The following is a 27,560-nucleotide window of genomic DNA, read 5'->3' on the forward strand; positions in this document are numbered from 1 at the left end:
GTGCAAGACTTGTGCTTGTGATTCTTTTGCCTCAGGCTCCTCAGTGCTGGGATTTTAGGTGTAATGCCTGGCTTGACTGTTGTTTTAAATATCCTGGTTGAACTCAGCTGAAAGGCCAATTACTCTCCATGTCCCTTACTTTCCTGACCTCGGGCAAATTACTGATCTTGCCTAATAGCTTTTTTTAAAAATGCTGTTAATAGGCTGACAGGTGAGAAAGCAATGAAGTGGGGAAGACATTAGAACAGTGCCCACTGCAGGGGCTCTTGCCTGTCAGCTGCTGCTGTTAGGAGCCTGGCTTTGGCTAAGGGACCCTGGGACAGAAGGCTGAATAGTTTGGAGGCCTCCCCTAAAAGTGCAAAGGCCTTCATCCACCCTGGCCCCAGCTGTCCCCAGTACCAACATCCTGTGGCCCAGCAGCCAGAGAGCCACAAGGGGCAGGATACAGAGGTGACAGGAGCCCCTGTCCCTATCACCTGCTGCTCAGCCACCCAGGCCAAACTCAGCTGTGCCCTTGGCCACTGGTCCTCATTGCCAGGCACATTAAGGACAAGCAAACCAGCTCCCAGGACACAGCCCCAAGGGTTCCAGCCTCCTGCTGAAGGGACTGGACCCAGTACAAGCTTTGTAGAATCAGCCTGGAGCTTCTAGAACAGAAGGCATCAGACACATCCCATGGGCCAGGGCAGCCTAGGATGGGCTGTGGGACCAGGGGTCCAAGAATGACAGAGGAGACGGCCCCACAGGGCACCTTGAGCCTCGTCATTGGGACATAGCTCAGCACTCAGCACTGCCAACTCTGCTGGGATGTTCTACCGCAGCCCTGCTGTGCCATCTTCAGGGACACCCTAGATGGGGGCAGGGGGGCTCCTGCGACAGCTGCTCCAAGGAGAGAGGTGGTTCTACGAAGACCTGTGGGCCCTACAGCCTGCACCAATGGTGCAGGAAGGTAGTGACAGCAGCCAGGAGGAGAAAGGGGCCTTGCTCCAGGAAAGCAGAAACAAAAGTAGGGGAAAAGGATTCAGAGGCTCTGCTAGTGGCCCCAGTCCATGGCTGCAGCCCCGGCAGCCTCCAGGTCCCTCTGGGCCCCCATTCAAGAACTAAGCCTTGGTAGTTTAGCAGGTTTATTGTGGGTAATGGAGCACCGTGACACCGCACCCTGGGAACCAGGTAGTGGTGGGAAGGATTGAGGGGACACAGGTGCAAGCCCACTCTCCTGGGCTAGGACTGTCCTAGGGGTGCTGTGGGCTGGGCCTGCCTAGGCAGGAGGGCACATTTCCTGAAGACAGTGGGTCAGGAACAGTGAGGGCTGCAGCAGTGCAGGGAGCAGTCAGGCCTTCCAGAGGAGCAGGAAGCCCCTAAATCCCCAGACTTCAGGTGGCCATGACAGCCCTACCCAGGAGACGCCCAGGCCCACCCTGTAGCTCAGGTGACTGGCAAGTTAGGCTTGGTGCCTGCTCACGTCTGCAGATCCAGGGCACAGTGGGGCTCTGAAGAGGGAGAGCTGGGTAGACTTGAGCTGTGCAACAACCGGAGGTCCTGCAGCACCCCAAGCAGTGCCGCCAGGGGGTCCTTGGGGGCTGGAGGCAGAGGCCATGAGGGCAGCTGGTAAGGGTCCCACAGGCCCCATCCATGCCACCCCCAAGGGAGTCCTAGCCGGGAGGGACCTACCTTCACCAGGGTTCGTGGGCACTGTACCCACCTCTGTGCCCCCACTCAGCTCCCGGTGCTTCTCCCTGTGGGAAGGACAGGATGATGGTCATGGCCACAGCCAGGCTTGCTGGGAGGTGGGGTGATCCCGTGCGGGTCTCCTGGGCCCAAGTGGCTTTCAGGGCCCATGCCAACTCTCATAGTCTATAAAGAAGAAATGGTACCCACGGCTCAGCCCTGAGTCACCTATACTTCCTCTCTTCCAGCCACCAACTCTGTCCCCATAAGTGTGGTCAGTCAGCAGCCCAAGCTCAAACCATGGTTCTGGGAGATTGCAGGGCCAGCAGAGCCTCAAAGTCAGCAGTCTCAACTCTCCAAGGAATGAACTGTCTATGGATTTTTTGAGTGCTAGAGATAAACCCCAGGGCCCCACACATGCTAAGTTATCATCTAACACACAGCCACACCTCCCAGCCCTAAAGTACCTTCTTATATTTTTTGTTTTTTGAGACAGAAACTTGCTATGTAGGCCAGGCTGGCCTCAAACTATAACATGCAGTGATCCTTCCTCCTGCCTCAGCCTCCTGAGTGCTAGGATACAGCCATGCCCCATCATGTCTCCTAGTCTAAATTTCCTTCTATGGGGTAGAAGACAGGTTTTGTTTGGTTTTGGTACTAGGAATTAAACCCAGGGCCTTTGCCCTGAGCTACAAGCCCACCTTTTTATTTTTTTGACAGAGTATTGGTAAGTTGCTAAACTTCCCAAGCTGGAGTCAAACTTGAAGTTTTCTTGCCTCATCCTCCCAGACTGGTGGGATTACAGGGATGTACCACTACACCCAGTGTAAGCGCTTCTTTCTTTTTTTAGTATCAGGAATCAAACTCATGACCTCACATTTGCCACAGGCAGGCGCTGTGCCACTCAGCAATATCCCGGGCTTACACAGTTTCTAACAGAGTTTGCAAAGATCCTGGACCCTGCCAGGTGTCGCTCTGTGTTTCCAGGAGCGTAAGCAGGGTGTGGATCTCAGGTGTGCAACACTTATCCCAGCAGTCTGGGGGCTCCGCCCTCTTACCACAGCCTGCTGTTTTAGGGCAAATGTGTCCCTCTGCTAAGGCCTTGCAGACTCCTCTTCCAGGCCCTGCCAGGTCAGCCTGGTCCCCTTCCCTGCTCTGCAGGGACAACATCTTCATATTTTGACAAAGTGCCCCTGGCTGGCACCCTGGCTGGTCTCTGCTTCCACTGTGAGACCCCGTCAGACCTCACAGCCCAGCTCTAATGCCATCTCCTCTGCTCTCCAAAGGCCTGGAATGTGCTGGACCCACAGACTCACTTGGGGCTCAGAGGGCCCTGCCTTCAAGCTCACAGTGAGGTGGACAGCCCAGGAACAAAATGACAGAATACACCGAGGGGATGTGGCATTGCTTCGGGGAGTGATGAAGCCCATGAGCATCAAGAATAATGGGGGCAGGCATGGTGGTGACACCTGTCCTCCCCAGCACTCTGGGAGGCTGAGGAGAAAGGCTGGATTCAACCTGGGCCACCTAGAGACTTAGCAAGATTCTGTTTTAAAATAAATAACAAGAGCTAAGAGTACAGCTCAGTGAGAAGACCCTGGGGCAAACCCCAGCAGCCTCCAGACGGCTCAGCCAGCAACGCCTTGGTAAGGAGCCACCCATCCGCACCTACCAGTCAGCCACCAATCCAGGGTTGGGCTGCAGTGAGTGTGTCAGCCTTGACTGGGGCAGGACCCCACTCTAGGATAGCAGGCAGCTTCAAGTGCAGCCCAGGGGGCAGCAAATGCCTCTACTTGGACCACACAAGCTTAGAAGGGCTTTTCGGGAAAAGAGAGGCCCAGGAGAATCAGTGAGGAGCAAGGAGGACCTCAGCCACCTCCACCCAGGGCGATGGGTGGGGAGAAAGCAGTGCTGCCATAGCCCCTTCTGAAGCCACCTTGGGGACAGGGCCACTTGGAGGGCAAACAGCAAGTAGCCAGCCTGACTTTTGGGCTCCCTCTGCCGGAAGACCCTCTCCAGAAGTGGCTCTGAGGATGGCGAGGTGCTGGGCCTCACCAAAGGGAAGTGACAGCCACCACCCAGCAGTCCCGGCTTGAATCCCAGCCTGGCCCAGCCTGGTTGCCTGGTGTCCCACGAGGGACCTGGTGTGGCCTCCTCACCGCAGCGTGGCTTCCACACTCTGCAGATGCCGGTAAATGAGCTGGGCCTCAAGGTCATGGTCGAGAGGGTCATTCCACTCCTGCAGGGTCACACGTGACCGGGTCTTATCGCAGCCCTGATCTGATGGCAGAGAGAGGGTAGAATTACAATGGGACCACCATACCCAACTGTCTGGTGGTACAGATGGGAAAACTGAGGCCTGGGGGGGACAGGGATAGACTCAGGTTTCCCCCAGGCTCTGCCTTGGCTCCCTCCCCACCCTTCTGGCTACAGCAGATCAGCTTGACTTTGCTCCTAAGCCTTGGGACCCCTGACTACTTAGCATGGATGTTGTAGGGGCATGATGGTGGGCATCCATGGTAAAGCATGAGGCTGAGGAGAGAGCTGGGGTGCAGCTCAGTGTACAGCACTTGGCTAGCATGCAGGAGGCCCTGTGCTCCATCTCCATACTGTGAAAACAAAAACAGCTGGGTATGGTGGTGCACACCTGTAATCCCAGCACTCTGGGAGGCTGAGGCAGGAGGGGCATCGCCAGTCTGAGGCCAGCCTGGGCTACATAGTGAATTCAAAGCCTGCCTCATGTGGACTTGTCTCAAAAAAATTTTTTAAAAACCCAAACAAACTAAAATCAGGTCACAGAAAGTTGGGCCACCAGGAATGTGCACCTTGAAATGAGATGACCCTGCTATGCTGGCTCTGTGATATTGATTGAGTTATTCAGTTTCTTCCATAGAAAATGGGACCTTGGGTCCTGCTTTTTGGGCCACAGTGAGCTCCACTTTACTAGGAACAAGAGTGTTGCTATGATGTCACAGCTAGGCTGCAGGTCGGATCAAGCAGCCAGCAATATCCTTGTGGAGAGGCACGGTCCCCACCTCTGCCAAGCAGGGCTGGTAAGGGTGGGTCAGGCCTTGTGGCGTCTTTCACACTGGGCCCTGGGGACCAAGGTCTGGCCTCGGCTCCAAGCTCAGACCACCCTATAAAGCAGGTAGGGGGAAAGTGTGGGGGAGCTTTTTTTCAGTATTAGGAAGTGAACCCAGGGTCTTTTCACTGAGCTACATCCCAGGCTTTTCTCCATTTTTTTTTTTTTTTTTTGTCTTTTTCTTTTTTATCAGTACCAGGGATCGAACTCATAACCGCCTGCTTGCAAGACAGGTGCTTATGCCGCTGAGCTAAATCCCCAGCCCACTCCATTTTTTATTTTTAATTTAATTTAATTTAATTTTGAGACAGGGTCTCTCTATGAAGTTCAGGCTGGCTTTGAGCTCACTTTGTAGCCCAGGCTGGTCTCAAACTTGCAATGATCCTCCTGCTTCAGCCTCCCGAGTGCTGGGATTACAAGCGTAAGCCACCATGCCCAGCTCCATTTTTTATTTTGAGTCAGGGTCCACTAAATCACTAAGGTGTTCAGTTTAGCCTTGAGCTTGCAATCCTCCTGCCTCTGCCTCCCAGAGGTGGGATAGTTCTCAAAAGTTCCAAAACTGCATTGTCCAATAGAGTAGCCTCTAGATTCTAGAGGTCATTTAATTAAAATTCAATTAAAATTTAGAAAATTTAGATCCCAAACCCTTGGATACATGAGCCACACTGCCATGCTCAAGAGCCAGGCATGCAAGTGAGTACCAGACCGCGTGAACATCCACCACTTCCACTGCCACTAAGAGTTCCAGGAGTCCCTTCCTGCCAACCTCCAGTGCCTACGGCCCCACTAGCCTGGCCTCCTCAGAACACCAGTCACACAAGAAGCTACACTGCAAGATCAGGGTTCCCCCACAAGAAGACCTGATAAATCCCACTTTTTTTGTGTGGAACTGGGATTGAACCCAAGGCCTTCACGTTGAGATACATTCTCACCCTGCCCCACCCAACTGAAACAAGGTCTTGCTGAGGCCCTTGATTTCTCAGAGATGGACTTGAATTGGGGATTCTCCTGCCTCAGCCTCCCAAAGTGCTAGGGTTCTTCTTGTGTGCCACCACATCCAGAAAGAAATCAACCCCTATAGTTTTAGAAGTCAGTTGTTCAGGTGAAGGGTTAAGTTACAGCGTGCTGCCCTGATTCCCTGCAGCCCATCCCCCTGGGCTCTGGGTTTACCATGATGCTGTGTTGACTAACATTTGTAGAAAGTTATCTTACATACACCATGGATACATCCCAAGGAATCAGGTGTGACTGTTGGGCTTAAGTGCAAATGAATAAAAAACAATTCTGTCTGTGCTTGAAAAAAAAAAAAAAACATCAGGGTTCCCCAGGAGCCCTGGCAGATGTGTCTGGGAAGTGCTGGTGAGAAGGTACAATGGGTCTTCGGGCCTCCTCAGCGCCTCGGCAAATTCACTCATGCGCACTGCCTGCATCATTTCTGCCTGGCTTGGAGCCCTGTGTGCCCAGAGCGCCTGGAGGGCAGGCTCTCCTCGGGTTGGGTTCCAGGTGGCTCCCAAGCACCGCCCAAAGGCTCCACCACCTGGCCTGTTCATATAGACACAGAACTCCCACCTGTTCTGTCCTTCTGGTGGCAGCAGCTCCATTTGTCCCCACGAAAGACACCAGGGTGGTAGGAAGCCAGCAGGCCAGCATTGTTGATGATCACTTTCCGCAGTGCAGACAGCCACTGGTTCAACTCGTTCACACACTGTGGGGACAGCACAGTCACCACCTCTGGAAGCCACCCTGCCAGCCTGCAGCTCACCCTGCCCCTCTGTGGCTCTGAATCCATGGGCACAGCCTGGTGGGCAGAGCACCCTGACACCCCAGCACCTGCCTGCTGCATGTGGTAGTCTTGCTGTCACCTGTTGTCTGTGGCTCTGGGCTCTATCTTGAAAGGGAAGCTAGTGACCTCCTCTCCCCAAGCCTGGGACTCACCCTGGGGAGAAGCCAAGCCCCTCAACCTCAGCCTTCCTGCCTGCTTGTCCCTATCCCTGTCCCATACACATACCTGCCTCATCCCTCTCCATGTCACTGTCTAATGCCACCTGTCAGAGGCTCCCTGCATACCCTGAAGTGCTGGTCCTCCCTCCTCAACCCCGTCAAGTCGCCTTTGGTCTCTTCTAAAGTTCTCAGGGGGCTGAGGCAGGAGGATTGCCCCAAGTTCAAGGCCAGCCTGGGCCACATGGTGAGTTCAAGGTCAGCCTAAACTACATAATGAGATCCTAGCTCAAAAAACTAAAAAAAAAAAAAAAAAAATCAAAAAACAGAACACGAAAATATTCATTATCCAAAACATTCACTCAATATTCTTTTCCCCACAGACTTTAGCTTCATGAGGGCTGGGATTCAGTCACTGCATCCCTCACCTAGAATTGTGCCCAGAACCTAGTAGCTTCTTTATATTACATATGTGTATCCATATACAATGGTGCCTCAGTTCATGATCTTAGTTAGTTCTATGATTCAGGAAAAGAGGGCCATGTTTGTGTTTGTGCAGGAAAGACAGCTGCAGCCATGTCCATCACCCAACGCAGTTTGCAAACAAAGCCAAAATTTTGCCAGACACTTCTGTTTGCAAGCCAGACTGTTTGCAAACAAGTGTTTGTAAATTAAGGTACTCTTGGTATGTGTGCAGAATCCACCAAAAAATACGTAGCTACTTCAGCAGTTCACCATACTAATAAATGTCTGGGAGCTAACAGCCACCACTCTGAACTCTTCTTCTAATTTGTAAAGACCAAATGTAACATATATTCGTCCCATGATGTCCAATAAATTTAGTTTTAAAATATTCATACAAGTTTTTCTTTTCTTGATGGACTCTGTATGCACATATGTTCCCTGTTTAAAAACTGAGTTCTTTTCTTACAATGAGATCACTGAACAAGGACTGATAAATGCAGACCTAAGTGAGGAACTGTCTATAGTGTATACATTATGATATTCAGAACGAGGAAATGGTCAAAGGAAACTGACTCGACAACTTTGCTTTTATGTGCCCATCTTTTACATGCAGTACTGTAACCTATAACAACATAAACTACAGTAGTGTATTGTATAGAGCAGTCAGCAAAAACACAGTACTATAGAAACACAGGGGCTGGGGATTTAGCTCAGTGGTATAAGCACCTGCCTTGCAAGCAGGCGGTCGTGAGTCTGATCCCTGGTACCGATAAAAAAAAAAAAAAAGAAACATGGTCCAAAAAAGGCCATCATCTATAAAGATGTGTATAGGGGAAAAAAGATCATAAATCCAAACAGCCTGCCTCAGTTGGAAGTCTGAACAGTCATTCAACAAGGAACAGTCTGTGTTTGTGTGCATGTTTGTTTGGGTGATGGGATATAACATGTTAGACATATTCTCTGCTACTGAACTATATCCCTATAGTTCAGTACCTCACTTTTTTTTTCAGTACTAAGGATGGAACCCAGGGCCTCTTACTGAAGCTACACCCCCAGCCCTTTCTCATTTGTTTTTATTTTGAGACAGGCTCTTTTTAAACCACCAAGTTGCCCAGGTGAGTTCAAACCTATGATCCTCCTGCTTCTGCTTCCCAGAATGCTGGGATTACAGGCTTGCAAGACCCTGCCTGAATCCTCAGTGGGTACTCTTGAATGAGTAAGAATGGTAATGAACAGATGAGCAGGGTATCTGGAAACATGCCTCAGAGCCCCACATGAACATACATGTGTGATTATTATATGTTGGTGCTCACACAGAAACAGATATTGGCTCAGGTATTCAGAAATACAGTTTCCACAAATGTGCAACATGCGAGCTCTGTATCAGAGGGACATGCACACTTATGCACTAGGCCAAAGACTCCCCCCCACACACACACAAAGAACACAGAGATGGGAGGCCAGTCCTTCCCAGGTGCCTCACCCTGCCCCACCTTGCACTGCAGGTAGGCTGTCTGCAGCAGGCCCACGTCATCCGTGTAGATGACCTGCATGACATGTGAGCTGCCGAAGCTCTTCTCCTCCACCTTTTCAGCTGCACGGATGTTGGCCAGCTTGATGAGGATGCTTTTCTGGGGGAAGCAGAGAAAGGGTGGCTCAGGGCAGCTTCACTTCCTGCCTCTGGGCCTTCCCCTCCATGGCAGTACCAGGCTTGGCTGGGAACCCACAGTGCTCCGTGAGTGACCTCAACCAGCACACAGTCCTGACAGATGGTGACCAAGCACCCAGGCCCCGGGAGGGTTAGAGCAGGCCCAGGAGGCCTGAGCTTTGGAACAGCAAAGGACAATGGTTTTTCTCCCCATGGACTCAAGCCCTCCTGCCAGGACCTGACCTCTCCCTGTGCACTGATTAATTTTCCAGCTGGCCTCTGTATTCCCAGGACTTCCTACAGGCATTGTTTAATGGAATGAAACATGACTGAAACAGAGAGGTGCTGTGGATCTAAACACCACCTTCCTGAGGGGCCCCCAACTTGCCAAAGTCCAATCAATGTCCCTCTTGTACCCATTCCATTTTTTTGTAGCCCTGGTGGTTGAACCTAGGGCCTCCAACACACTAGGTAAGAGTTCTCCCACTGAGTTGCAACCCAAGTCCCTTACCTTGCCGTTTTTTTTTTTTTTTAAAGACAGGGTCTTGGTTTGTAGTTCAGGTTGGCCTCAAACTCACAATCCTCCTGCTTCAGCCTCCCAAGTGTTGGGATTACAGCCAGGCACTATCATGCTAAGCATAAGGGATTTTCTAACAGAGCTACAGACAGATAAGCTGTATTTGTGGTAGTGAGTGCCCTGTCATTAGAGGTGTACAGACTTCTGGGAAAATCTTGGTGAGGCAACCTGTGACCCAGACAAGATGATCTTTGCAATCCCTTCTAACGTTATGATTTGGTGCTTCTACACTCCTGCCTCTTCCAGGAAGCATTCCCTGGTTGCCCCAGGTTTCCTCCTCACTCTGGCTGTCCTCTCCAGCCCAGCCACTGTCTGGGTCCTTGTTCACTCCTGCCCCATGCACACCACAAAACTCCAAAACTTCTGAGCCACTAAGCAGTCCTGGGGATCCCAGCCAGCAGGCAATGGCATTGTAGGGAGAACCGGAAACTGTCACGTGAGTAGGAGTAACATCAGGGGAGTAGACATCCTCTGGTGACAGCAAGGGCCCACCTAGGGGAACAGGGCCCCAAGTGTGCTGGTCAAGCCTACTGGCTGTCACAGACTAATGAGGGAAATTGGGACCAGAATTAAATTATGCCTGTGTGGAAAAATCTTTCACCCTGGAGCACTGGACATGTAAAAGCAGCCTAGGGGTCTCCTGTGGGAAGAAGCTTCGTGCCTTGTCTAAGAGGACCCCTAGGCTGGCTCCTCGAGGACAAGCTCCTTCACCACCACCCCCATGCCACACTCACCTGCTCAAAAGGGCTGAACACCCTGCACAGCACCCCAGGGCCTGAATGCCTGGAGTCTCAGCCCTTCTTGTGGGGAGAGAGCTCAATGGAGAGCAACCCAAGAGACACAGCAGCTCCAGCAATCAATCGGTCTAGCTGGGACTATATGCCAGGTCTCGGCTGAGACCCATCTCGTCACAGTGGAAAGTGGAGGCCTTCTCACATTTACAGGTGAGACATCTTCCCTACGTACACACATCCCAGGCACAGCCGGACACCCCACCAGCCGGCCTCCCTCCCTACCCACCTTGGCGCCTGGCGTCTTGGCAAAGCTGAGGGCTTCAGTGGTGAGGGAGAAGTGAAGCTTCTTGAAGGAGGAGGACGCAAGGGGGCCTTTGCCCTTGGTCCTGTGGATGAAGAGCGGCCCCTCCTTCACCAGGGGAGCCTGCAAGCTCAGAGACCGCTGCAGGTCTAGCTCTGCGGGCCCAGAGGGAGGGCAGAATGAGAGCAGCCAGGAGGGCGAGGTCAGGACCCAGGGGTGGAGCCATGCATATACACAGACGCCTTAAAACCGTGGAGGGCGGAGCCCAGGGGCGGAGCAAATGTGACTGGAATGGTTGGGCAGCGGTAGGCGGAGCCATGAGTGATACCGGCAGCAAAGGACAGAGCCATGGGCCAAGTCGGAGGGAACCGGAGACTGTGGTGGAGACATAGGCTGGGGGCGAAAACAAACCCAGCGAACACTGGCAATGGGATGGGGCTGCACAGGCTTGTGCTCACCCTCCTTTTCCCCGATGTCCACAAGCTTGGTGATAAAGTCCTTCAGCTGTGCCACACCCTGGCGCACTGTGGGCTGCAGCGGCTCCATCCAGGCCTCTTTGGCCCTGGAAACCGGAGTGTCCATGTTGCCCACATTCTGGACTGCCTGCGGGTGACAGCCAGAAGGACCAGGCTTTTTGGTGTACAGCTGTAGAGATGAAGCAGAGGCGGCAGAGCCCCTGCCATGGGCACAGTCCTAGTTCCACGGGGGATCAGGAATGAATGGATCATAGCACTGAGTAATGGGACCTGATCACTGAGGCCATTTGGGCACAATCTATCAGCCTTCCTCTAGAAGTTATTGGTTTGTTTTGTGGTACTGAGAATTGAGCTTAGGATCTTTGCACTGAGCTACATCTCCAGCCCTTTAATTTTTAATTTTTGTGACAGTGTCTCAGTAAATTGCCCAGGCTTGTGATTCTCCTGCCTCAACCTACCAGAGGTCTGGGATTACAGCTGTGCACACCACCCAGCTCCTCTACAGATTTAACACCAGAACGCTGCAATGGAGACCCTATTCAGGTGCTGGGCAGAGAGGTGCAGCCTGAAGCGACCAGACACCCAGCTGGAGGGCTCCAATTCACCAGACAGGCCTAGGGTTACCTGCGTCTCCTCGGGAGCCTGTTCCCTTATCTCTGAGACAGGTTCAGTGGAGGCAACCATGAGAAAGCCTTGTAAACTGTAAAGCGCAGTTCCAGGCAAGGCCTTCCCGGAGCCAGTTGGGGGTCACAGCAGTCCAGCCTAAGCCCCAATAAACAGCCGTCCAACCCAGGTCTGCAGGCCCGCACCTTGGCCAGCAGGAGCAGAGTGCGGCTGGTGCGGGCGTCTGCGTGGCGCTCGCGCAGGTGGAAGAGCTTGGGCGACATGATGGCGGGAGAGAAGAAGCGCAGGCACAGGAAGCTGGTGACAGCGATGAACGGCACATTCTGGCGGGGAGCGGAATCGGGCTGGAATCCTCCAAGCGTGGGCTCCTGCCAGACCCCTTTCCACCCCCTTCTGAATGACCCCGGCCCCTACTCGTATTGGGGACCCCTTGCCCTCCCCTCCTCCCGACCTCCCTGGCAGGGAGCGAACCTCGTGCTGGGTGTCAGGGAAGCGCTCGCGCACGCGCTTAAACAGCTGGCGAAAGGTGGCGCGGACAACAGCTGGGCATGCGCGAACCGAGCGGCAGAGAGCGCTCAGGAGCGCCCCCAAGTGAGCCCTCAGCGTCTGCGCACTCTGCTCTAGCACCTCGGCCTCACTTTGCTGACGATGCAGCCCAGAACACCTGCGCGAGCCGGGGTGGAGGGACATTAAGAGCGCGGTCAGCGCCCAAACCCATGTCCGGCGGATGAGGAATCCCGGGATGCAGACACTGAAAGGTATCGGCCGAAACACAGACACAGATAGCGCACAGGTGGGCAAAGCAACAACAGGGAAACCCAGACAGAAAGCCATAAGCACACGCTTGCAGTTGACCTGAATGCCCACCACGCGGCCTCACCCTACGTCCTTAACTTCCACTTTGCTGGGGTCCAGCTCCACGTACTTCTTCTCCTCGAACACCCTGTCAATAATGGGGCCCAGGACGCCATGCAGATACCGCATCCCCGCCACCTGGGGGCCAACGTGAGCCGCAATGGTCAGTCTCCAACCTCCCGGTGCATCACCTCCTAGCAGCTGGCCTCCCCGGCCTCCCGGGCCACCCCACGCACCATCTGCCTGCAGTGTCCACCCGGAACAGAGCCAAGTATACAACTAGGGACCTCCACAAACTGTTTCTCCGTACTGAATAAAGGCCCTGGACACTGCCACAGAAGGGCCCTCAGGGAGGGATGGCATCTACCATGCACCTGACCTTCAGAAAAGACTCCATGGACTTTGAGGCCAGAGAGTTGCTCCGGAACAACGTGTTGGCCTCACCTGCAAGCAGAGAGGCAGAGCTCAGTCAGTAGTGGGCTGGGTAAGGCTCTGGGGGATGGAGGACAGTGGAGGGGGCGGGGCCCTGCTGGTAAAGGGTGCTTGTGGACTTGGGATGTAACTCAGTAGTAAAGTGCTTGCCTAGCCTAGCGTGCACACAGCGCTGAGTTCAATGCCCAATACCACAAAAACATAAAATTCAAAAAAGTAAAAGGCGTCTCAGTACCCCATCCTGTCCCCTCTGCCCCTTGTTTTTTTTTTTTTTTTTTTTTGTCTTTCTCATTTTTATCGGTACCGGGGATCGAACTCACGACTGCCTGCTTGCAAGGCAGGCGCTTATGCCGCTGAGCTAAACCCCCAGCCCCTTGCCCCTTGTTTTTGCCCACCTCGCTCACTTGTAGGGGAACCATGAGCCCATTAAGGAGGTTCCCCCCCATCCCCGCCTGGGACAGCTCCCCGCCTCACTGGTGCGACCCAGCTCCAGCTGAAAGAGCAGATCCAGAAATTCCTTGGCCAGCCCCTGCCCCAGGAAGAGCTTGAGCAGGTTGGTGGCCACCTCCTGGCGGCATTCGGTGCTGGTGGTCTCCTCGATGACTGGGATCAGCTGCCCTGGGCCCTGCAGGACGCAGCAGGGAGACAAGTGGCCCCCAGTCAAAAAAGAACGCCACAGGAAGGGGCGGGCCCTGTGTCCCACCGGCACCTTACCAAGCCCAGAACTCTGTGCTATTCTGCAGGATGGGTTCAGAAGGTCAAGGAGGGCAAGCCCACTGGTCTTGGACCCTCCCACCTGCCCCCACTGCCCCCTCACCTGCGTGCCCAGCTTCACCTCCTGGCACAGCAGCTGCACCAGGGGTTGGTAGCAGCCAGAGGACAGCACCGTCTCGTCTCGAAGCCGAACCTCCAGCTGCAAGGAGCCCAGGTTGCCCCTGGAATGGGCAGCCTGTGACCTCTCCACCAAGGACCTAGGCCACCCTGGGCCGAGCCCCCTCTCACTGTCCTGCGTTTTTGCTCCTCCAGCCAAGGTCTGAGCATCTCTGCTCCTGTTCTCCAGCTGCTCTGCTCTGCTACTCTATCTGGAAGGCCCTTCCTGCCTAAGGGTTCACAGAAACCCCATTTATTTTCAACGCCTGGCTCCCTGCTGCCTCCAAACTCCTGTGCACTCCAAGTTTGACTCTAGTTGGCCTGCCAGGCTCCCTGACCTTGGATCTGTAAACACCCGGATGGGGCAATGGTGGGTATAGCTCAGTGGTAGTTTGCCTAGGATGGATGCAGCCCTGGGGTCCATCCTCAGATTGCAAAAACTAAGCTCCCAGATAACATCTTCCTGCTTACCCTTTCACCTGGATGCAGTTTCCAGGGCATGGTGACATGCACCTGTAACCCCAGCACCAAGGAGGCTGAGACAGGAGGATCTCAAGTTCAAGCCTTGCCTGGGCAACTAGCAACTCAGTGAGACCCTGTCTCAAAATAAAAATTTAAAAAAATAGAGGGGGAGAGACTGGGTACTGAAAGGAAAGAAAAGAAAGGAGGGAAGAGAACAAAAGAAAGGAAGGGAAGAAAAACCTGCCAGGGAGACTGAAGCTAGGGAGGCTAAGCAACCTTCCCCACAGAGTGGCTCCAACCCACGGGCTTCCTCTCTGACCTCTCTGGGAGGGGATGCCCAGGGCTACCGATCCCCACCTCCCCTTCTGCTCTCCACACAGTCCTGGAGCTTGGCAGAGGCGAGGCCCAGTGCACACCCCGTGCACTGCACAAGCCATCCAGGCGGCCCTGCCTCTTCCCAGCCACCATCTTCCAGACACACTCCATGCCACCCACCCCTGTCCTAAAGGGTACGACCAGGGCTGGGGTCTTCTGCAGGGAGCCAAAACCAAATCATTTAAGGGACATGGGGACATACAAGCAGGCCAATGTTTTTAGTGTGTATCAAATATTGCAGGATCATTTTTACACTGGGACAGTATTTGTCTGAAACTAAGGGGGTTTTTGTTTTATTTCATAGCCCTGGGGATTGAACATGGCCTCACATACACTTGGCAAAAGCTGTCACTAAGCTACACCTCCAGTTCCTTTTTAAAATTCTGAAACAGAGTCTTAGTAAGTTGTATAGGCTGAACTTAAACTTATGAGCCTCCTGCCTCAACCTCCACAGTAGATGGGCTTACAGGCCCATAGCACCACACTTGGCTTAAAATTCAGTTTTAACTGGGTTCCCCATCCTTCAGCCTGCAACCCTGTTCAGAGGAATTTGGGGAAAGGTGCGTCAGACCTGTGCTCAGAGACACTGACCCTGGGGTTGAAAATGCCAGTTCTGAGGTCCACAGGGGACCCCTGGATGGAAAGTGCCTGGGGCTTGTTCTAGAACAGCCTGAAGGCAGGAAGAAAATCAACATGGTCCCGAAGTTCAGAGGACAAGGCTGACAGAGTGGACTTTGGGAAAGGTGAGGGGTGCAGGAAACATGGGGCCCTGTGCCTGACCCCCTGCCCCTACCCTGCCAGCAGCCAGCTCTCACCCGGTCCACCCCCAGCCACAAGGCCAAGCCACACACTCACTCAGCCCGCTGGCTCTTGGACTGGTCGGGCTGCAGCCGGAACCAGCCCTCCTCCTGCTGGGCTGCACGCACTCTCTGGACATTGACCACCACCTGAAGGTGAGGCGGGTGGGGTGGGGTGGGGTGCTCAGGTCTCATCCTTGCGTGGGCTGACCGCTTAAGGTGGAAGGGCACCTTCCAATGGCCCCTGAGCACAGGCGGCAGTAGGGGACAGCTGCTGCTCCGGGGAGTGCCAGCCTTCCTCAGGACACCAGCTAGGGCAGGTACAGCCCGGGTCGGGGTGGTATGTTGCTTACTTTGCCCAAGAAGTCATTACGGCTGACCAGGTCCCAGTCCCAGGCCTCCACACATAGCAGGTCTGTGGCCCCCTCCTCCAGCTCAAATTCAAAGGTTTCATTCCAGCGTGGGTAGCAGGACTTCTTTACCACCTGCCCAGAGAGGGATTGGTGGGAGTAGGGATCACTTCACCAGGCTCCCTGGGCCAGGTTAGGGCAGAGCCCCTGAAAGACCTTCTCTCACTTTTCCAAGAGTTTATCCCTTTCACAGACACACAATCTTTATTTTTTGTAACAGGGTCTCATAGTTCAAACTGGCCTCAAACTCACTCTGTAACCCACACTGGCCTTGAGCTCATCGTGATCCTCCCGCCTCAGCCTCCCGTGTGCTGGGATTACAGCTGTGCAATACCTGACCCAGCTTCAGATGGGAAATAAGAGGCCCAGAGTGGGGAACAAACCTGTCCAAGGCCACACAATAAAACAGCAACTCCACTGAGAACCTAAATCTCATCCCTCCCCACAACTGTGTCTACCACCCTGATTGTTCACAGAGCTGACAGAATAGAGAGCGGGAAGTCGCTGGACTCCAGCTGCCTGCACCTCTTCCTGCCCCCCACCTCCAGGTGGTCAGGAAAGAAGGCCAGAGCCAGCAGGCTCCTCTGTAAGACCCACCCGAAGCCCTGACCTTGCAGGAGAGGAGGAGGAGGTGGCAAGGAAGTGAGTGGCAGGGACAGGGCCTCGTGGGCTCCCCAGCCCACCAGCCTCTCACCGAGGTCTCCTGTGCCCTGCCGTTGTAGCGAACTCGGACAAAGGGATCCGACGCACCATTCCGGTCCTTCGGAGCTAAGTCCCTGGTGGTGAGATGGGGACAGTAGGTTACTTGTCACCTGAGACCCCTGGCAGTTTCCTTAGCAGTGCACTGGATATGATCCCTCCCCCCACTGACGTCTAGTGAGGTAGCAGGCTTGCAGAAGGCTGCCCCAGAAACGTCCCCTGCATGGGGCAGGCGACACACAGCCCTGTCAACCTTCCTCCTTCTCTGTGCTGCTGAATATTTACCAAGCCCAAGTCTGCTCCTGGCAGCCCTGGCTTCAGGGCCCCTGGAGAAAAACAACACAATCCACTTCCTTTTCCATATTTCAAATTTTAAGCTGCTCACCTGCTATTCTTCCTCACCCCAGACTGGGAATCAACCCCAGAGCCTTGCACACTGAGCTATGTCCCTGCCCTTTTTTGAGACATGGCTATACTGAATCACTAAGCTGTTCAGGCTGGGCTGGGAAGTGTGATCCTCCTGCTTCAGCCTCCATGAGTGCTGGGATTATTGGTATGCACCGCCAAACTGGCCTTTTCTTTGCCCCCCTTAAACTGTCTCAGGGCTCAGGCTGCAGTTCAGTGGTACAGCTGCTCTCCTAACTCACAGGATGCCGAGGTCCATCCCTGGCACTGCATCCCACATCCACACACACAGAAACAAAACCGACAGCTATCAGAACTCCAAGGCTTGGCCTGCAGCAGCTAGGCCAGGAATGGTCAGGACAAAGTAGCTCCTCTTCCTCTGCAGCAAATGAAGTTCCTTAGCTGTCTCAAGGCTCCAGCAGGGATCAGGGCGGAGTCCCCCTTCTCCACGCTATAAAGAGAGGCCTGGGGGCTGGGGATTTAGCTCAGTGGCATAAGCCCCTGCCTTGCAAGTGTGTGGCTGTGAGTTTGATCCCCTGTATGGATTTAAAAAAAAAAAAGCCCAGTGCTAGGAGGAGACCAGGCCCAGGCCACAGTTCTGAGAGGTGAGGGCGGTGAGAGACCTTTGGTGGGTGGGAAGCGCTGGGGCGGGGAACAGGAGCACCCAGGGGAAAGCAGCTGGTGGCCCAGGCCCAGCAGTACGTGGGCACATGTGCACGCTCATGCCCCAGACAATCTGCTCCCAGGCAAGGCTGAGCAGCGGGAAGCAAGGGCGGAGCTGGCCGGGAAGGCACAGGCAGACTGCAGCTCTGCCAGAGCCCAGAGGTTCCCACCAGCCCTGGAGGGGGGGGGGGGCACAGGATGCCCAAAGCATCCATCACCGCACCCACGCCCTGTGTTTGCAGGAGAGACATCTTCCTCCTTCCCAGACGGGTGACCAGACCAGGGTGAAGGCACCAATTCCTAGCGGTGCTGGCTGGGGAAAGGGTGCAGGGAGAGGCCCTGGAGCCAGAAGGGAAGGCGCCTCTCATAGGGAACGCATGACTCACACCCAGACCCAGACAGGATCGGGGCTTGCAGTTAAAAATATCCTGGGACCCGGGTTGGCCCTGTCACAGGTGACTCAGGCTCACAGAGCCGTGGAAGCCACTGTCCCTCCTAGGGAGAATCCCAAGCCCAGGCCAGAGAGTTTCACCCTGCAGCACTGAGGATCTGTGAATACACACACACACACACACACACACACACACACGTGCGCACACGCACGCCCAAAAGAAGACAATGGAGCTGTAATCACACAGTTCAGGGTCTCCTGCACCCTCTTCCCCACTCTCTGCAGCACCTGGAGCTCCACCATCAGAACCTCAACCCCTCCCCAAAGGCCACACCATCCCTGAGCAGAAGTCCTCATACATGCCTGAATCAGGACAAGCTCTTCTTGTGTGTGTGTGTGCCCGTATGCATGTGATACCAGGGTAAATCTAGGGCCTTCAAAACAAGCTATGTTCCCAGGCCACTTACCTGTTTTGTACCGGGCATTGAACTCAGGACCTTGCACTTTCCAGGTAGGCACTTAGGCTGCTGAGCTAGAACCCTGCTCCCCTCCCCCACCCTTTTTCATAGTTTATCTTTGTACAGGGTCTCACTAAGTTGTTCAGGTTGGACTTGAACCTTCTGCCTCAGCCTCCAGAGAGCTAGGGTGACAGGGGTGCGTGATCACACTCATCACGCAGACCTTCTCTTGCTGGGACAAGGCCCTGGGATGCAGAGGTGGGGGGCTGTCCGGTTTCCAGCTCACCTGGCCTCCAGGACAGTGCAGTGCAGCCGGCAGGCTGGGGGTCCTGGCAGCACCTCCAGTCGCAGATGGATCTCCCCTTGCACCTCTTCATCTGGGTCAACCTCCGTCAGGTGGGCCCAGCCGGTGAAACCTGTGTGGCTGTGGCTCAGGGGGCCTGGCTGGTCCCCTGCGTACCCTCTACCCTCAGCCTGCACCACCTCAGGAACCTTTCTGAGCACTTGTGAGTGAGGGGCTGCTTTTACTGGGGAAACACAGCAAGGCAGGATGTACGCTCCAGGAAGAATCCACAGGGCTCGCCAGCCTGACCAGCACTGCCAGCTCTCCGTCCAGGGCCCCAGGCAGGCTGTCATGGGGGGCTCCCTCCACTTCAGGAGCATACACAAGGCCCCTTCCTCCATCTGTGGGAACCTTGGATCCCCGTTAGCAGGCCCTCTTCTCCCCAAGGAGGTGCTCCACCTGGAGCTCAGAGATGGCTCTTCCTGGGCTTGGAGATGAGGAGGGAGGGCTGGGGAGCGGGAGGAGGCTGGACAGGGCAGGAGGTTGTGGGTTCCCCGCAAGGATCTTACCCTTGGGAAGTGAGGCCAGTGTGTCCCTTGTGAGGCAGACCTTGCCGATTACATCATCCCGACTAGGGGCAGAGACAGAGTCAGAGGGGATCCCTGCAGCCCCTCCCGCAAGCTCCAGGCCCCCTCTTGGGCTGCAGAGCAGCTCCCCATGAGGCTAGTGTAGGTCCTGGACTAGGACACTCATGGCCAAAAGATGGCCCTGTATTTGGACCTGCACTTGTGCCCACACACAGGTCAAGCTCACGTCCTCGGTGCCCAGTTCACAGCTCACACTTCCACACACACCTGTGCCTATTTGAATGCACACACATGCTGTGACACATGTACCACAAATACACACACACACACACATACACACTTGCTGCCACACTCCAAGCCTCTCAGTGACCAACAGTCTCTCTGGGAGCAGGCTGGGGAGCAGGGACAGCCACACACCCACCTGAGCGCATCCTCATCCATGACGTAAAAGGCCACGGCATGGAAGGTGGGCGGCAAGTGCACCTGGTACTCCTCACCCCAGAAGGGACACAGCGTCTTCCACACAGTGGCCGTCCTGCAGGAGGGGACCCTCAGCACTTCCCCCAGACACCCCCAGCAACAACTGGCTGTGGGGTGCCTTTGGTCACCCTAGATCCCACTGTTAGTCATCAGTTCCTGGATAGATGGGGCACAGGCTGTGTTATTCTTGGGGAAACTGAGGCCACTTCTCTGTGGCGCTGGCCTCAGGTCACAGCACAGGGCAGTAGAGGAGCTAAGACTACATGCATGGCCCCCCAGCTCTGACCAAACCCCCAAGATCAGACTTTTAACACCTGGGACTCAGCAGGAAAAGTGGGTGACAGAGCTGAAGCAATCAAGGGCCCAGGATGAAGGCTTATGGGGTCACTTCCACCCCTGTTACTTCTTAAGCAGGTCGTGTGGGCTTTGCGCCTCAGTTGTCCTGTTTGTATTGAGATGATCAGAGCCACCATGCCTGCTCCCCACTTGCTGTGTGCCCCAGGGGAGAAGGGTTCCACAGCCGAGGGGTTAATCACTGTGGGACTCTCCCAGGAAGAGGAGCCCAAGTGAGGACAACACAGGCCAGAAGGGACTTGAGCTCCGATTCTGCTACTATTTGAGTGTGTGACCTTGGACGACTTTCTCAGTCTGAGCCTCAGTTTCCTGTCAGCAGAGTTTAATGGCAACGTGTTCAGCTCCCCGTGATGAATGAAATGCGCTAGCAAAGGTTAGCACCAGCGCAGAGGCCAGCGCCCCGTAAATGATAGCTGCGGTGACTAATCACTGTCATCTGTCTCTCGGGGGTGTAAAGGTTGCAGAGATGAACGGAGACAGGTGAGAGGCCTTTGGCTAGGTGCCCGGCGGGCAGCAGTTGATTGCCAGACTGGTGTTAGGGTCAGCAATTAGCAAATGTTACAGGCCGGTCTCTCATTCCCCAGACAGGGGACGGAGTCCAGGCCCTTGCACACACTGGGTGACTCTGCCACCCAGCTGTACCTCCACCCAAGATCGGGCTGTCACCTCCTAGCTGGTGCATCGGGGTACACAGGGCCCTGAGTCACTGGCCAGCTCCTCTGGGAACAGCAGGTGGCTGGGTGAACATGAGAGGCCTCAGCCCCAGCTGGGCTCCTACCTGATGATGGGCTCACTGTCCACCTTCACAATGCAGTAGGGGTCACTGCTTCCGGTGCTGCAAGACAGGCAAGGAGCGGGGCTGTGGGGGTGGGGGGAGGGGGCCCAGGACCCCCTAGTGGGGCTGGGAGTGCGAGGGGAAGAGAGGGGCTCCCCACCCACGGCAAGGGTGCAGGTATGGGCACTGCCACTGCACGCTGCTCTTCTTTCCTGCCCACCCTCACCCCCCCCCCCACCGCACCATCAGACTGAGCCCCAGCAGCAGCCCGGCATTTCTGGGTTACCCCTATCCTGATCCCAGGGTCTGAACTCTTCTGCTCTCCTCCAAGCCTTTGCCTCTACTGTCCCTGCATATTGCTTTAAGAACATTCCCCTGAGAAATATTTAAAAGAATCAACAGCTGGGATCTCATGAAAAACCTTTTGCACATCAAAAGGAATCACCAACAGTGTAAAAAGACACCCCCCAGAGTGGGAAAAAATTTAGCCAATCATACCTCAGACAAAAGACTTATATCTAGAATATGCAAAACATTGAAAAAACTCAGCCCCCTCCCCAAATTCAAAGACCCAGTCCAAAAATGGGCATCTGAGATGAACACACAGTTCTCAGATGAAGTAACAGAAACGGCAAATAAATATATGAAAAAATGTTCCACATCAATGGTCATTCGAGAGATGCAAATGAAACCTCTTTCTGGAGGTTCCATCTCCAGAAAGAACGACTATGATCAAGACACCAACCAACAACAAATGAGGTCAGGGCTGGGGGTGGGGGTCTTTTCCACTATTGGCGGGTGTGCAGATGGGTGTAACCACTGTGGAAATCAGTGTGGAGATTCCTCAAAAAACTCCATTTGACCCAGCCATTCCCCTTCTGGGTATTTTCTCAGAAGAATTGAGAACATCATACCACAACAAAGTATGTGCACCCATGTTTATGGCAGCAAAACCCAAATGCCCAGCAACCAAGGAACAGATATAAAAATGTGTGCTATGGTTTGTGTCTGGATGTCCCCCTGCTGGCTCATGCTCCAATGCTAGGATCATGGGTGTGAGTGCTGCACCCGCCCTGGGGCAGGCAGGGAAAGGGGCTGCTCCCACGCTCCTCCCTTTCTGGCTTTTCCTGCTTTTGTCCTCTTCCGCCATGAACTGTTGCTCCTCTGCCACGCCAGCCTGCCTTGGAGTCAGCTAATTATGGGCTGAAACCTTCACAGACTGAGCTAAATAAGCCTTTCCTTCCTTAATTTTGGGTGTCAGGTATTGTATCTCAGCAACAAGAGAAAAACAGCCAACACAATGTGGTATTTTTATACAATGGAATACTACTTAGCAGTAAAGAGGGATAAACTTGAGACCTTTGTAGGTAAACGGATGCACCAAATGGATGCAACTTGAGACCATATTCGTAAGTAAAATAAATCATTCCCATGTGTAAACACTGTGTTTTCTCCCTGGTTAAGAAACTGAAAGACAAAGGTCTAGAATGTACAACAGATTTTGAGAAATGGGAAGTAACTGCTTAAAAGGAAAAAGGAGCAAGCCGGGTGTGGTGGCTCATGCCTGTAATTCCAGCACTCAGGAGGCTGAGGCAGGAGGATCATTGCAAGTTCGAGACCAGCCTGGGCTACACAGTGAGCTCACGGCCTCCCCAAACTGCATAGCGAGATCCTGTCTCAAAAAAGACCAAAAAAAAGGAAAAAGGAGCTAGGAGGGGAGGAAAGGGGAAACAAAGGAAGAAAAAGGGGAAAAAATGCAAGGTAGATATAATGTGTCTCTTAGTTCATTGAAAATGAAGATTTGGCTAATATTGATTGGAGAATTTTTTATGCCCATATCTTGTACTCTGAGTAGCTTCTTTGAAGATGAAAATATGCATTTATGAACTATTGTTACTCTACTATTTTGCTAAGAAATTCTGTTTTACCTTTTTCCAATTAAAAAAAAATTCCCCTGTACTGGGAGGGGTGACACAGGTTTCAAATCCTCATCCTGGGAGGCTGAGCCAGGAGGGTCACAAATTCCAGCCCAGCCTAGATGAGTCATCAGTGTAGCAAAACCCTGACCCAAAAGTACAATTAAAAACGGATGACAAAGACAGCTCAGCATGAAGGCTGTGAACTCAATACCTAGTGCGGTTAAATACAAAACAAACAAGAAAACACTCCATCCCTTGAGGCTGGAGGTGGGGCTCCCCCTCCCCCTCCCCACCACTTCTCCCCATCCTAGGACCAGGACTGAAGTGTGAGGCTGTCTGTCAGCAGTGGCCTCCCCCACCTACTGGAGGGTGGAGACCATTTCTGGGTCCCTCGGGCCTACAACAGGGCTTGACACAAGACAGGGGTCCCCTAAGTGTTTACTGGCTGAGTGAGTGAACCAGGGAATGGAGGAGTAAGTGAAGGAATCCAGAGATCTACTGTCCAGCCCTGATGAAGAAAGCCCGTCTGCTGCACTGTCTCCAGCGGTGAGATTGGAGGACTGAGGGGCTCCAGCCAGGGCTGGGCGTGGGGGGTGCCTCTGGAAGTGTCCCTCCATAAAGAGGAAGTGCATTTACATGCACAAGCTGGGGAATTCCAGCTCTACTTCCCTTAGAGGGCTCTTCCAGGAATGGAAGAGCCACCAAAGGGTGCCACTGCCAAAAAGCCTCCTGACCAGGACAGGAACTGTCTCCCAAAGCTGTTTTGTTTTTTGGGTTGTTTGTTTGTTTGTTTGTTGAAACAGGGTTTCACTATGTAGTTCAGGCAGGTCTTGAACTCACTTTGTAGTTCCTTGAACTCAGTGCTCCTCCTGCCTCAGCCTCCTGAGTGCTGGGATTACAGGGTGTGCTACCACACCTGCTTGTTGGGCTTCTGTAAAGTGGGAACTGTGAGTCCAGCTGCCCTGGGTCTCTCACATGTCATGGGAGGGGCGCTTAGGGAATTCGAGCATTGCCTGTAACATCCCCCTAACTACACAGCCATGACCCCAAGGACACCTCCTCCAGGGAGCCTTCTGGGAACACCCAGCATGGGCCCCCTAGGCCAAAGCCAAAGCTGGGAGGGTTCAGGCCTCTGTGTGCCCCACAAGCTGGGGCTGAGTTCAGGGGAAGCAGGCAGGGGTTAGGGCCAGCTGAAGTGACAGGACTTCTCTCTGGGCTCCTGCCCTGGAGGCCTCCCGGCCTATGGCTCTGGGACAGGGAATCCCAGTTCCTCCCAGCCACCCAGGGCTAAGCTCCTGCCCTGTGAGTGAACAGAACCCAGGCGTGTAGGACAGCAGGAGTGGGAGTGTAGTGTCAGTGTCAAGAGAGAGCTGAGTAAGTGCCACAGGACAGGGGCACACACCTGCAATCCCACCACTCAGCAGGGTGGAAAGTTCCAGCCCTACCTGGGCAGTTCAGCAATTGAACAAGTGTTTGTCTCAAAACACAAAAAGTGCAAAGGGTTGGTGATGCTATAGCTCAGTTAGGAGGTCCTGGGTTCAATCTCGGTATTGGAAGAAATAAATAAATAGCCAGTCGACACTGGCCCCATCTGGCCTCTATATTTAGGGCTTTGGCAGTGTCCAGGAGGAAGGAGAGGGCAAACCCTGAAATAGCCCTGGGCGTGGGATCCAGTGGGTCACTGGTCACCATGGACTCTGCTCCTGCCCAGCTGAGCCACGTACAGGGATGGGAGACAGGGGCCCGGTCCAGCGGACATCAGAGGCTGCTGCTGCTGATGGCACGGCTGTGCTCTGAGTCTTAAAGAGGAAGGGAAACGGTGGCATGGACGTGGCAGGTGATAACTGGGTACGGAGGGCTTGTGGCTCAGAACACAGTCAAGACCGACCACTAGGAGAAGCCCTGAGCTTCCAGCCCCGCCCCATTCTGCTCTGGAGGCTCAGGAGACTGGAGCAGGTGCAGCTCAGCATGCAGGCGGGCTCCACCCGGGCCTCAGTAACACTTCCCCAAACCCGTGCACCAAGGCAAGTTTGCAGGCAGCAGAGGGACCCATCTGCAAACAGGAGACCTAATTCAAGCCCAAAACGTGAACAGGAGTGAGGACTCCGGTCCTTCCCTACTCAGCCAGGTCCTTAAAGGGTCCCTAATGGGTGAATCCCAGTCCCTAAAGGGTCAGTGCTACACCTAGGCCCCCTCCCCCTGGGCTCTGCTGCCTCACCACCTAGGCTGCAGGGCAGGGATGAGGGCCAGGGGCCTGCCCAAGGGTACCAGGAAAAGCAGAGACTTGAGAGAAGGGTCCTGAAGGATGCACAGGAGTTTTCTAGACTACAACAAAGGCTGAGCTGTGAAGGGAGCTGGCAAAATGTGGGGGATGAAGCTTAGGAAGTGGCTTAAGGGATGGGGGACAGAGTTGCAGTCCCAGAGCTGCAGTCCTCATCACAAGGAAGGCAGGGGAGAGGGGACAAAGGGCAGGCCTAAGGAGAGGGAAGTGAGGAAGGACCAAGGACACCGGCTGGCCCTCCCCTGGGTATGAAGGCCCCTTGCTGAGTCCCTGGACAGCACAGGGGACAGAAAGCTGGGTCCTGGCATCCCAAGTAGACCCAGCCCAATAGCTTTGGTGCCCTGGAGCCAGGCACCAGGGCCAGCTGCTGCAGGGCCGGGAGGGAGGTGACAGACGGAGGGGCTGCTCCTCCCAGCCACCGCCAGCCAGAGGAGGCCAAAATGACCTAGTTACAGAGCACCGCATGGAGTGGGGTGGGGAGGGGTGGAGGGTGATTATAGCCCGGGCCTGAGGACTTCGACCTTCCCCACAGCTCCTCTGCCCCCACCCCAGCTCCTTCCCAGCTCCATCCCCCTCCTCAGGTCTCTGGAAACCCACCTGGATACCGCCTGGCCCCTCCTGCGCCATTGCCATGGCAACCGCTGAGCTGGGCCTCAGCCGGCCCAGGGGGCCTTGAACTGGAACCACTCCTGGCGCAGAGCTGCTGGGAAGCTCATGGGAGCCGCTGAGCGTGAGCAGTGTGTGCGTGCGAGAGGTGCCCGCTTCCCTTCCCGGCTCCCTCCTCCTGGAGGCCACTTCTCTGCCTCCTGGAGACCCGCTGGGTGCACCATGGCCAGGGAGGCTGCAGCCTGGCAGACTTTGGACCTTGTGCCTCCCTCTGGCGACAAGTGTCTCCAGAGCAGTTTGCTTCCCACCCTCCCCAGGGAGAAGACAGGCACTACCCTCATTTAACAGAAGGGGAAACTGAGGTTTCACCAACAAGGAGCTGCCTAAGGCTGCACATCAGGAAGGGAGACGCCCAGCTACGACGGAGAGCCAAGGGATGGGCACATCATCCTGGGACCTCTTGAGAAGGGTCAAAGGACCCCTCCCTAAAAGCTCCCCCAACCCTGCCAGGGACCAGGGAAGCCTTAAAGATGTCAGCACCTGTTAGGAGCCCCCGACTCAAGCCCTTGCTCTGCCCCCTCGAAGAGGGTGCTGCAGGCCTCTGAGCCTCAATTTACTCATCTGTAAAATGGGAAGGCGAAACAGATGTAGTGGCACACACCTGTGATCCCTGTACGCTGGGAGGCTAGGCCAGGAGCATCACAAGTTGGGCTCCATGTTGCAATTTAGGGAGGCCTTGCTTGCCTCAAATCTAAAAGGAAGGTGGGGTCAGGGCACAGAGCCCGACGCAAAGGCCCTGGGTTCAATGCCCAGTATGCACACACGCACGTGCACAAGAGTGGTAAGATGTGCGCGCTGGACTGATGTGGGATTGAAGGCACGGCTGAGTCAAAGTGAGGGGACAGCCACTATACCACCCGCGCTTGCGCCCTGCACGTGCCTAGTCCTGGCCTCCGACCTCACCCACGCCCGGCCACCTCCGCCCTGCCAGGTGCACCGCAGTAATTCCCGGGACGGCCCCCCGGGCCCAGAAGCTTCTGATGCACACTTCGGATAGCTCGGCTTGGAGCCATTGAGGGGACCCCCGATTTTAGGGGACGCTGATTCTAGCGGGACCCCGCCCCTTCCAGCCACACCCAGGGCCTGCTCCCCGCGAAGTCACCCGCGCCAGGCCCAGCCCTAGCCAAGCCCCTTCCTCCCGCAAGGTGCGAGGGGCTGAGTCCCCTGCAGGTCCGGAACCCTCTTACTTGTCCAGAGTCTGCAGCAAATCCTACTGTCCCCATTTTCCCTGCCTCTCGCCTCTGCTGTCCTTGTGGGCGGGCGATGGGAACCACGGAAAGGTCAGGCGTCAAGAGGGGCAGGGTCCTTCCCAGGAAAGTTGGAGCGCCCACCCCCAGCGCACTCACATATCCTTGGCAGGCAGGTTCTTCCCCTCCACGATGCGGATAGACAGCGAGCTGCGCTTGGCCATCGCGGCTCCGCGAGACCGGGACAGGACAGTGGGGTCCCGGGGAAGGGCGGCGGGCTGCGGGCTGCGGGAAGCGCGGACAGGAGAGGAGCGCGGGGGCGGGGAACAGCTTCCACTCCATTCCTCCGCCCCGCCTCCGCCCCAAGCGAGGGAGAGGGGGACACTGCGTGGGGAAGCGCCAATCAGCGGCAGGGGTTCCCCGCGTGGGGCGGGGCTGGCCTTACTGCAGCGCTCATTGGCTGCCTGGCCGAGGCGGGGTGGGGGCTGCACGGAGGCGCCTGCCCCTGAGGGCTCTAGGCGCGCCAGCCGGGGCGGTGGGACCGGGGAACCCGCGGAGCCTGGGAGCGCCACGCGTGATCGCAGTTCCGGGCGGCCTCGGGTCGGCCTGACGGGGTGCTCCAGCACACACGGGCAGGGGGCGTGCAGAAGGAGGCGGGTAGGTGCACACCTGTAATCCAGGCACTCTGTGGCCTGAGG

General features: G+C 55.1%; 1 protein-coding gene across 6 annotated transcripts; it reads right to left on the reverse strand.

The window, feature by feature from the left end:
• Positions 1 to 1,107: 1,107 nt before the first annotated feature.
• Positions 1,108 to 27,230, reverse strand: Rasa4b (RAS p21 protein activator 4B). Of its 6 annotated transcripts, XM_063234273.1 has the most exons (22): positions 27,022 to 27,169; positions 26,277 to 26,366; positions 20,813 to 20,869; positions 19,622 to 19,735; positions 19,183 to 19,244; positions 18,617 to 18,857; positions 16,409 to 16,490; positions 15,658 to 15,789; positions 15,363 to 15,454; positions 13,618 to 13,735; positions 13,275 to 13,425; positions 12,748 to 12,812; positions 12,394 to 12,506; positions 11,985 to 12,177; positions 11,699 to 11,836; positions 10,872 to 11,016; positions 10,399 to 10,568; positions 8,647 to 8,784; positions 6,320 to 6,455; positions 3,828 to 3,948; positions 1,672 to 1,736; positions 1,108 to 1,580 (listed from the first exon to the last, which is right to left on the reverse strand). In XM_063234273.1, exons 4-22 carry the CDS (start codon positions 19,639 to 19,641, stop codon positions 1,459 to 1,461), a joined length of 2,304 nt encoding a protein of 767 aa, XP_063090343.1. In that variant the 5' UTR covers positions 19,642 to 19,735; positions 20,813 to 20,869; positions 26,277 to 26,366; positions 27,022 to 27,169; the 3' UTR covers positions 1,108 to 1,458. The 6 variants fall into 6 exon arrangements, 5 of the variants coding, with proteins under 5 accessions (XP_063090343.1, XP_013008151.1, XP_013008152.1 ...); XM_013152697.3 differs by lacking the exon at positions 26,277 to 26,366 and having other exon boundaries at positions 18,617 to 18,746; positions 27,022 to 27,229; XM_013152698.3 differs by lacking the exon at positions 26,277 to 26,366 and having other exon boundaries at positions 10,399 to 10,498; positions 10,872 to 10,975; positions 27,022 to 27,229.
• Positions 27,231 to 27,560: the final 330 nt, after the last annotated feature.

Source organism: Cavia porcellus, unplaced genomic scaffold, assembly GCF_034190915.1.
Source record: "Cavia porcellus strain 051 isolate PalLab524CR breed Dunkin Hartley unplaced genomic scaffold, mCavPor4.1 scaffold_23, whole genome shotgun sequence".
Classification (NCBI taxonomy): Eukaryota; Metazoa; Chordata; class Mammalia; order Rodentia; family Caviidae; genus Cavia; species Cavia porcellus.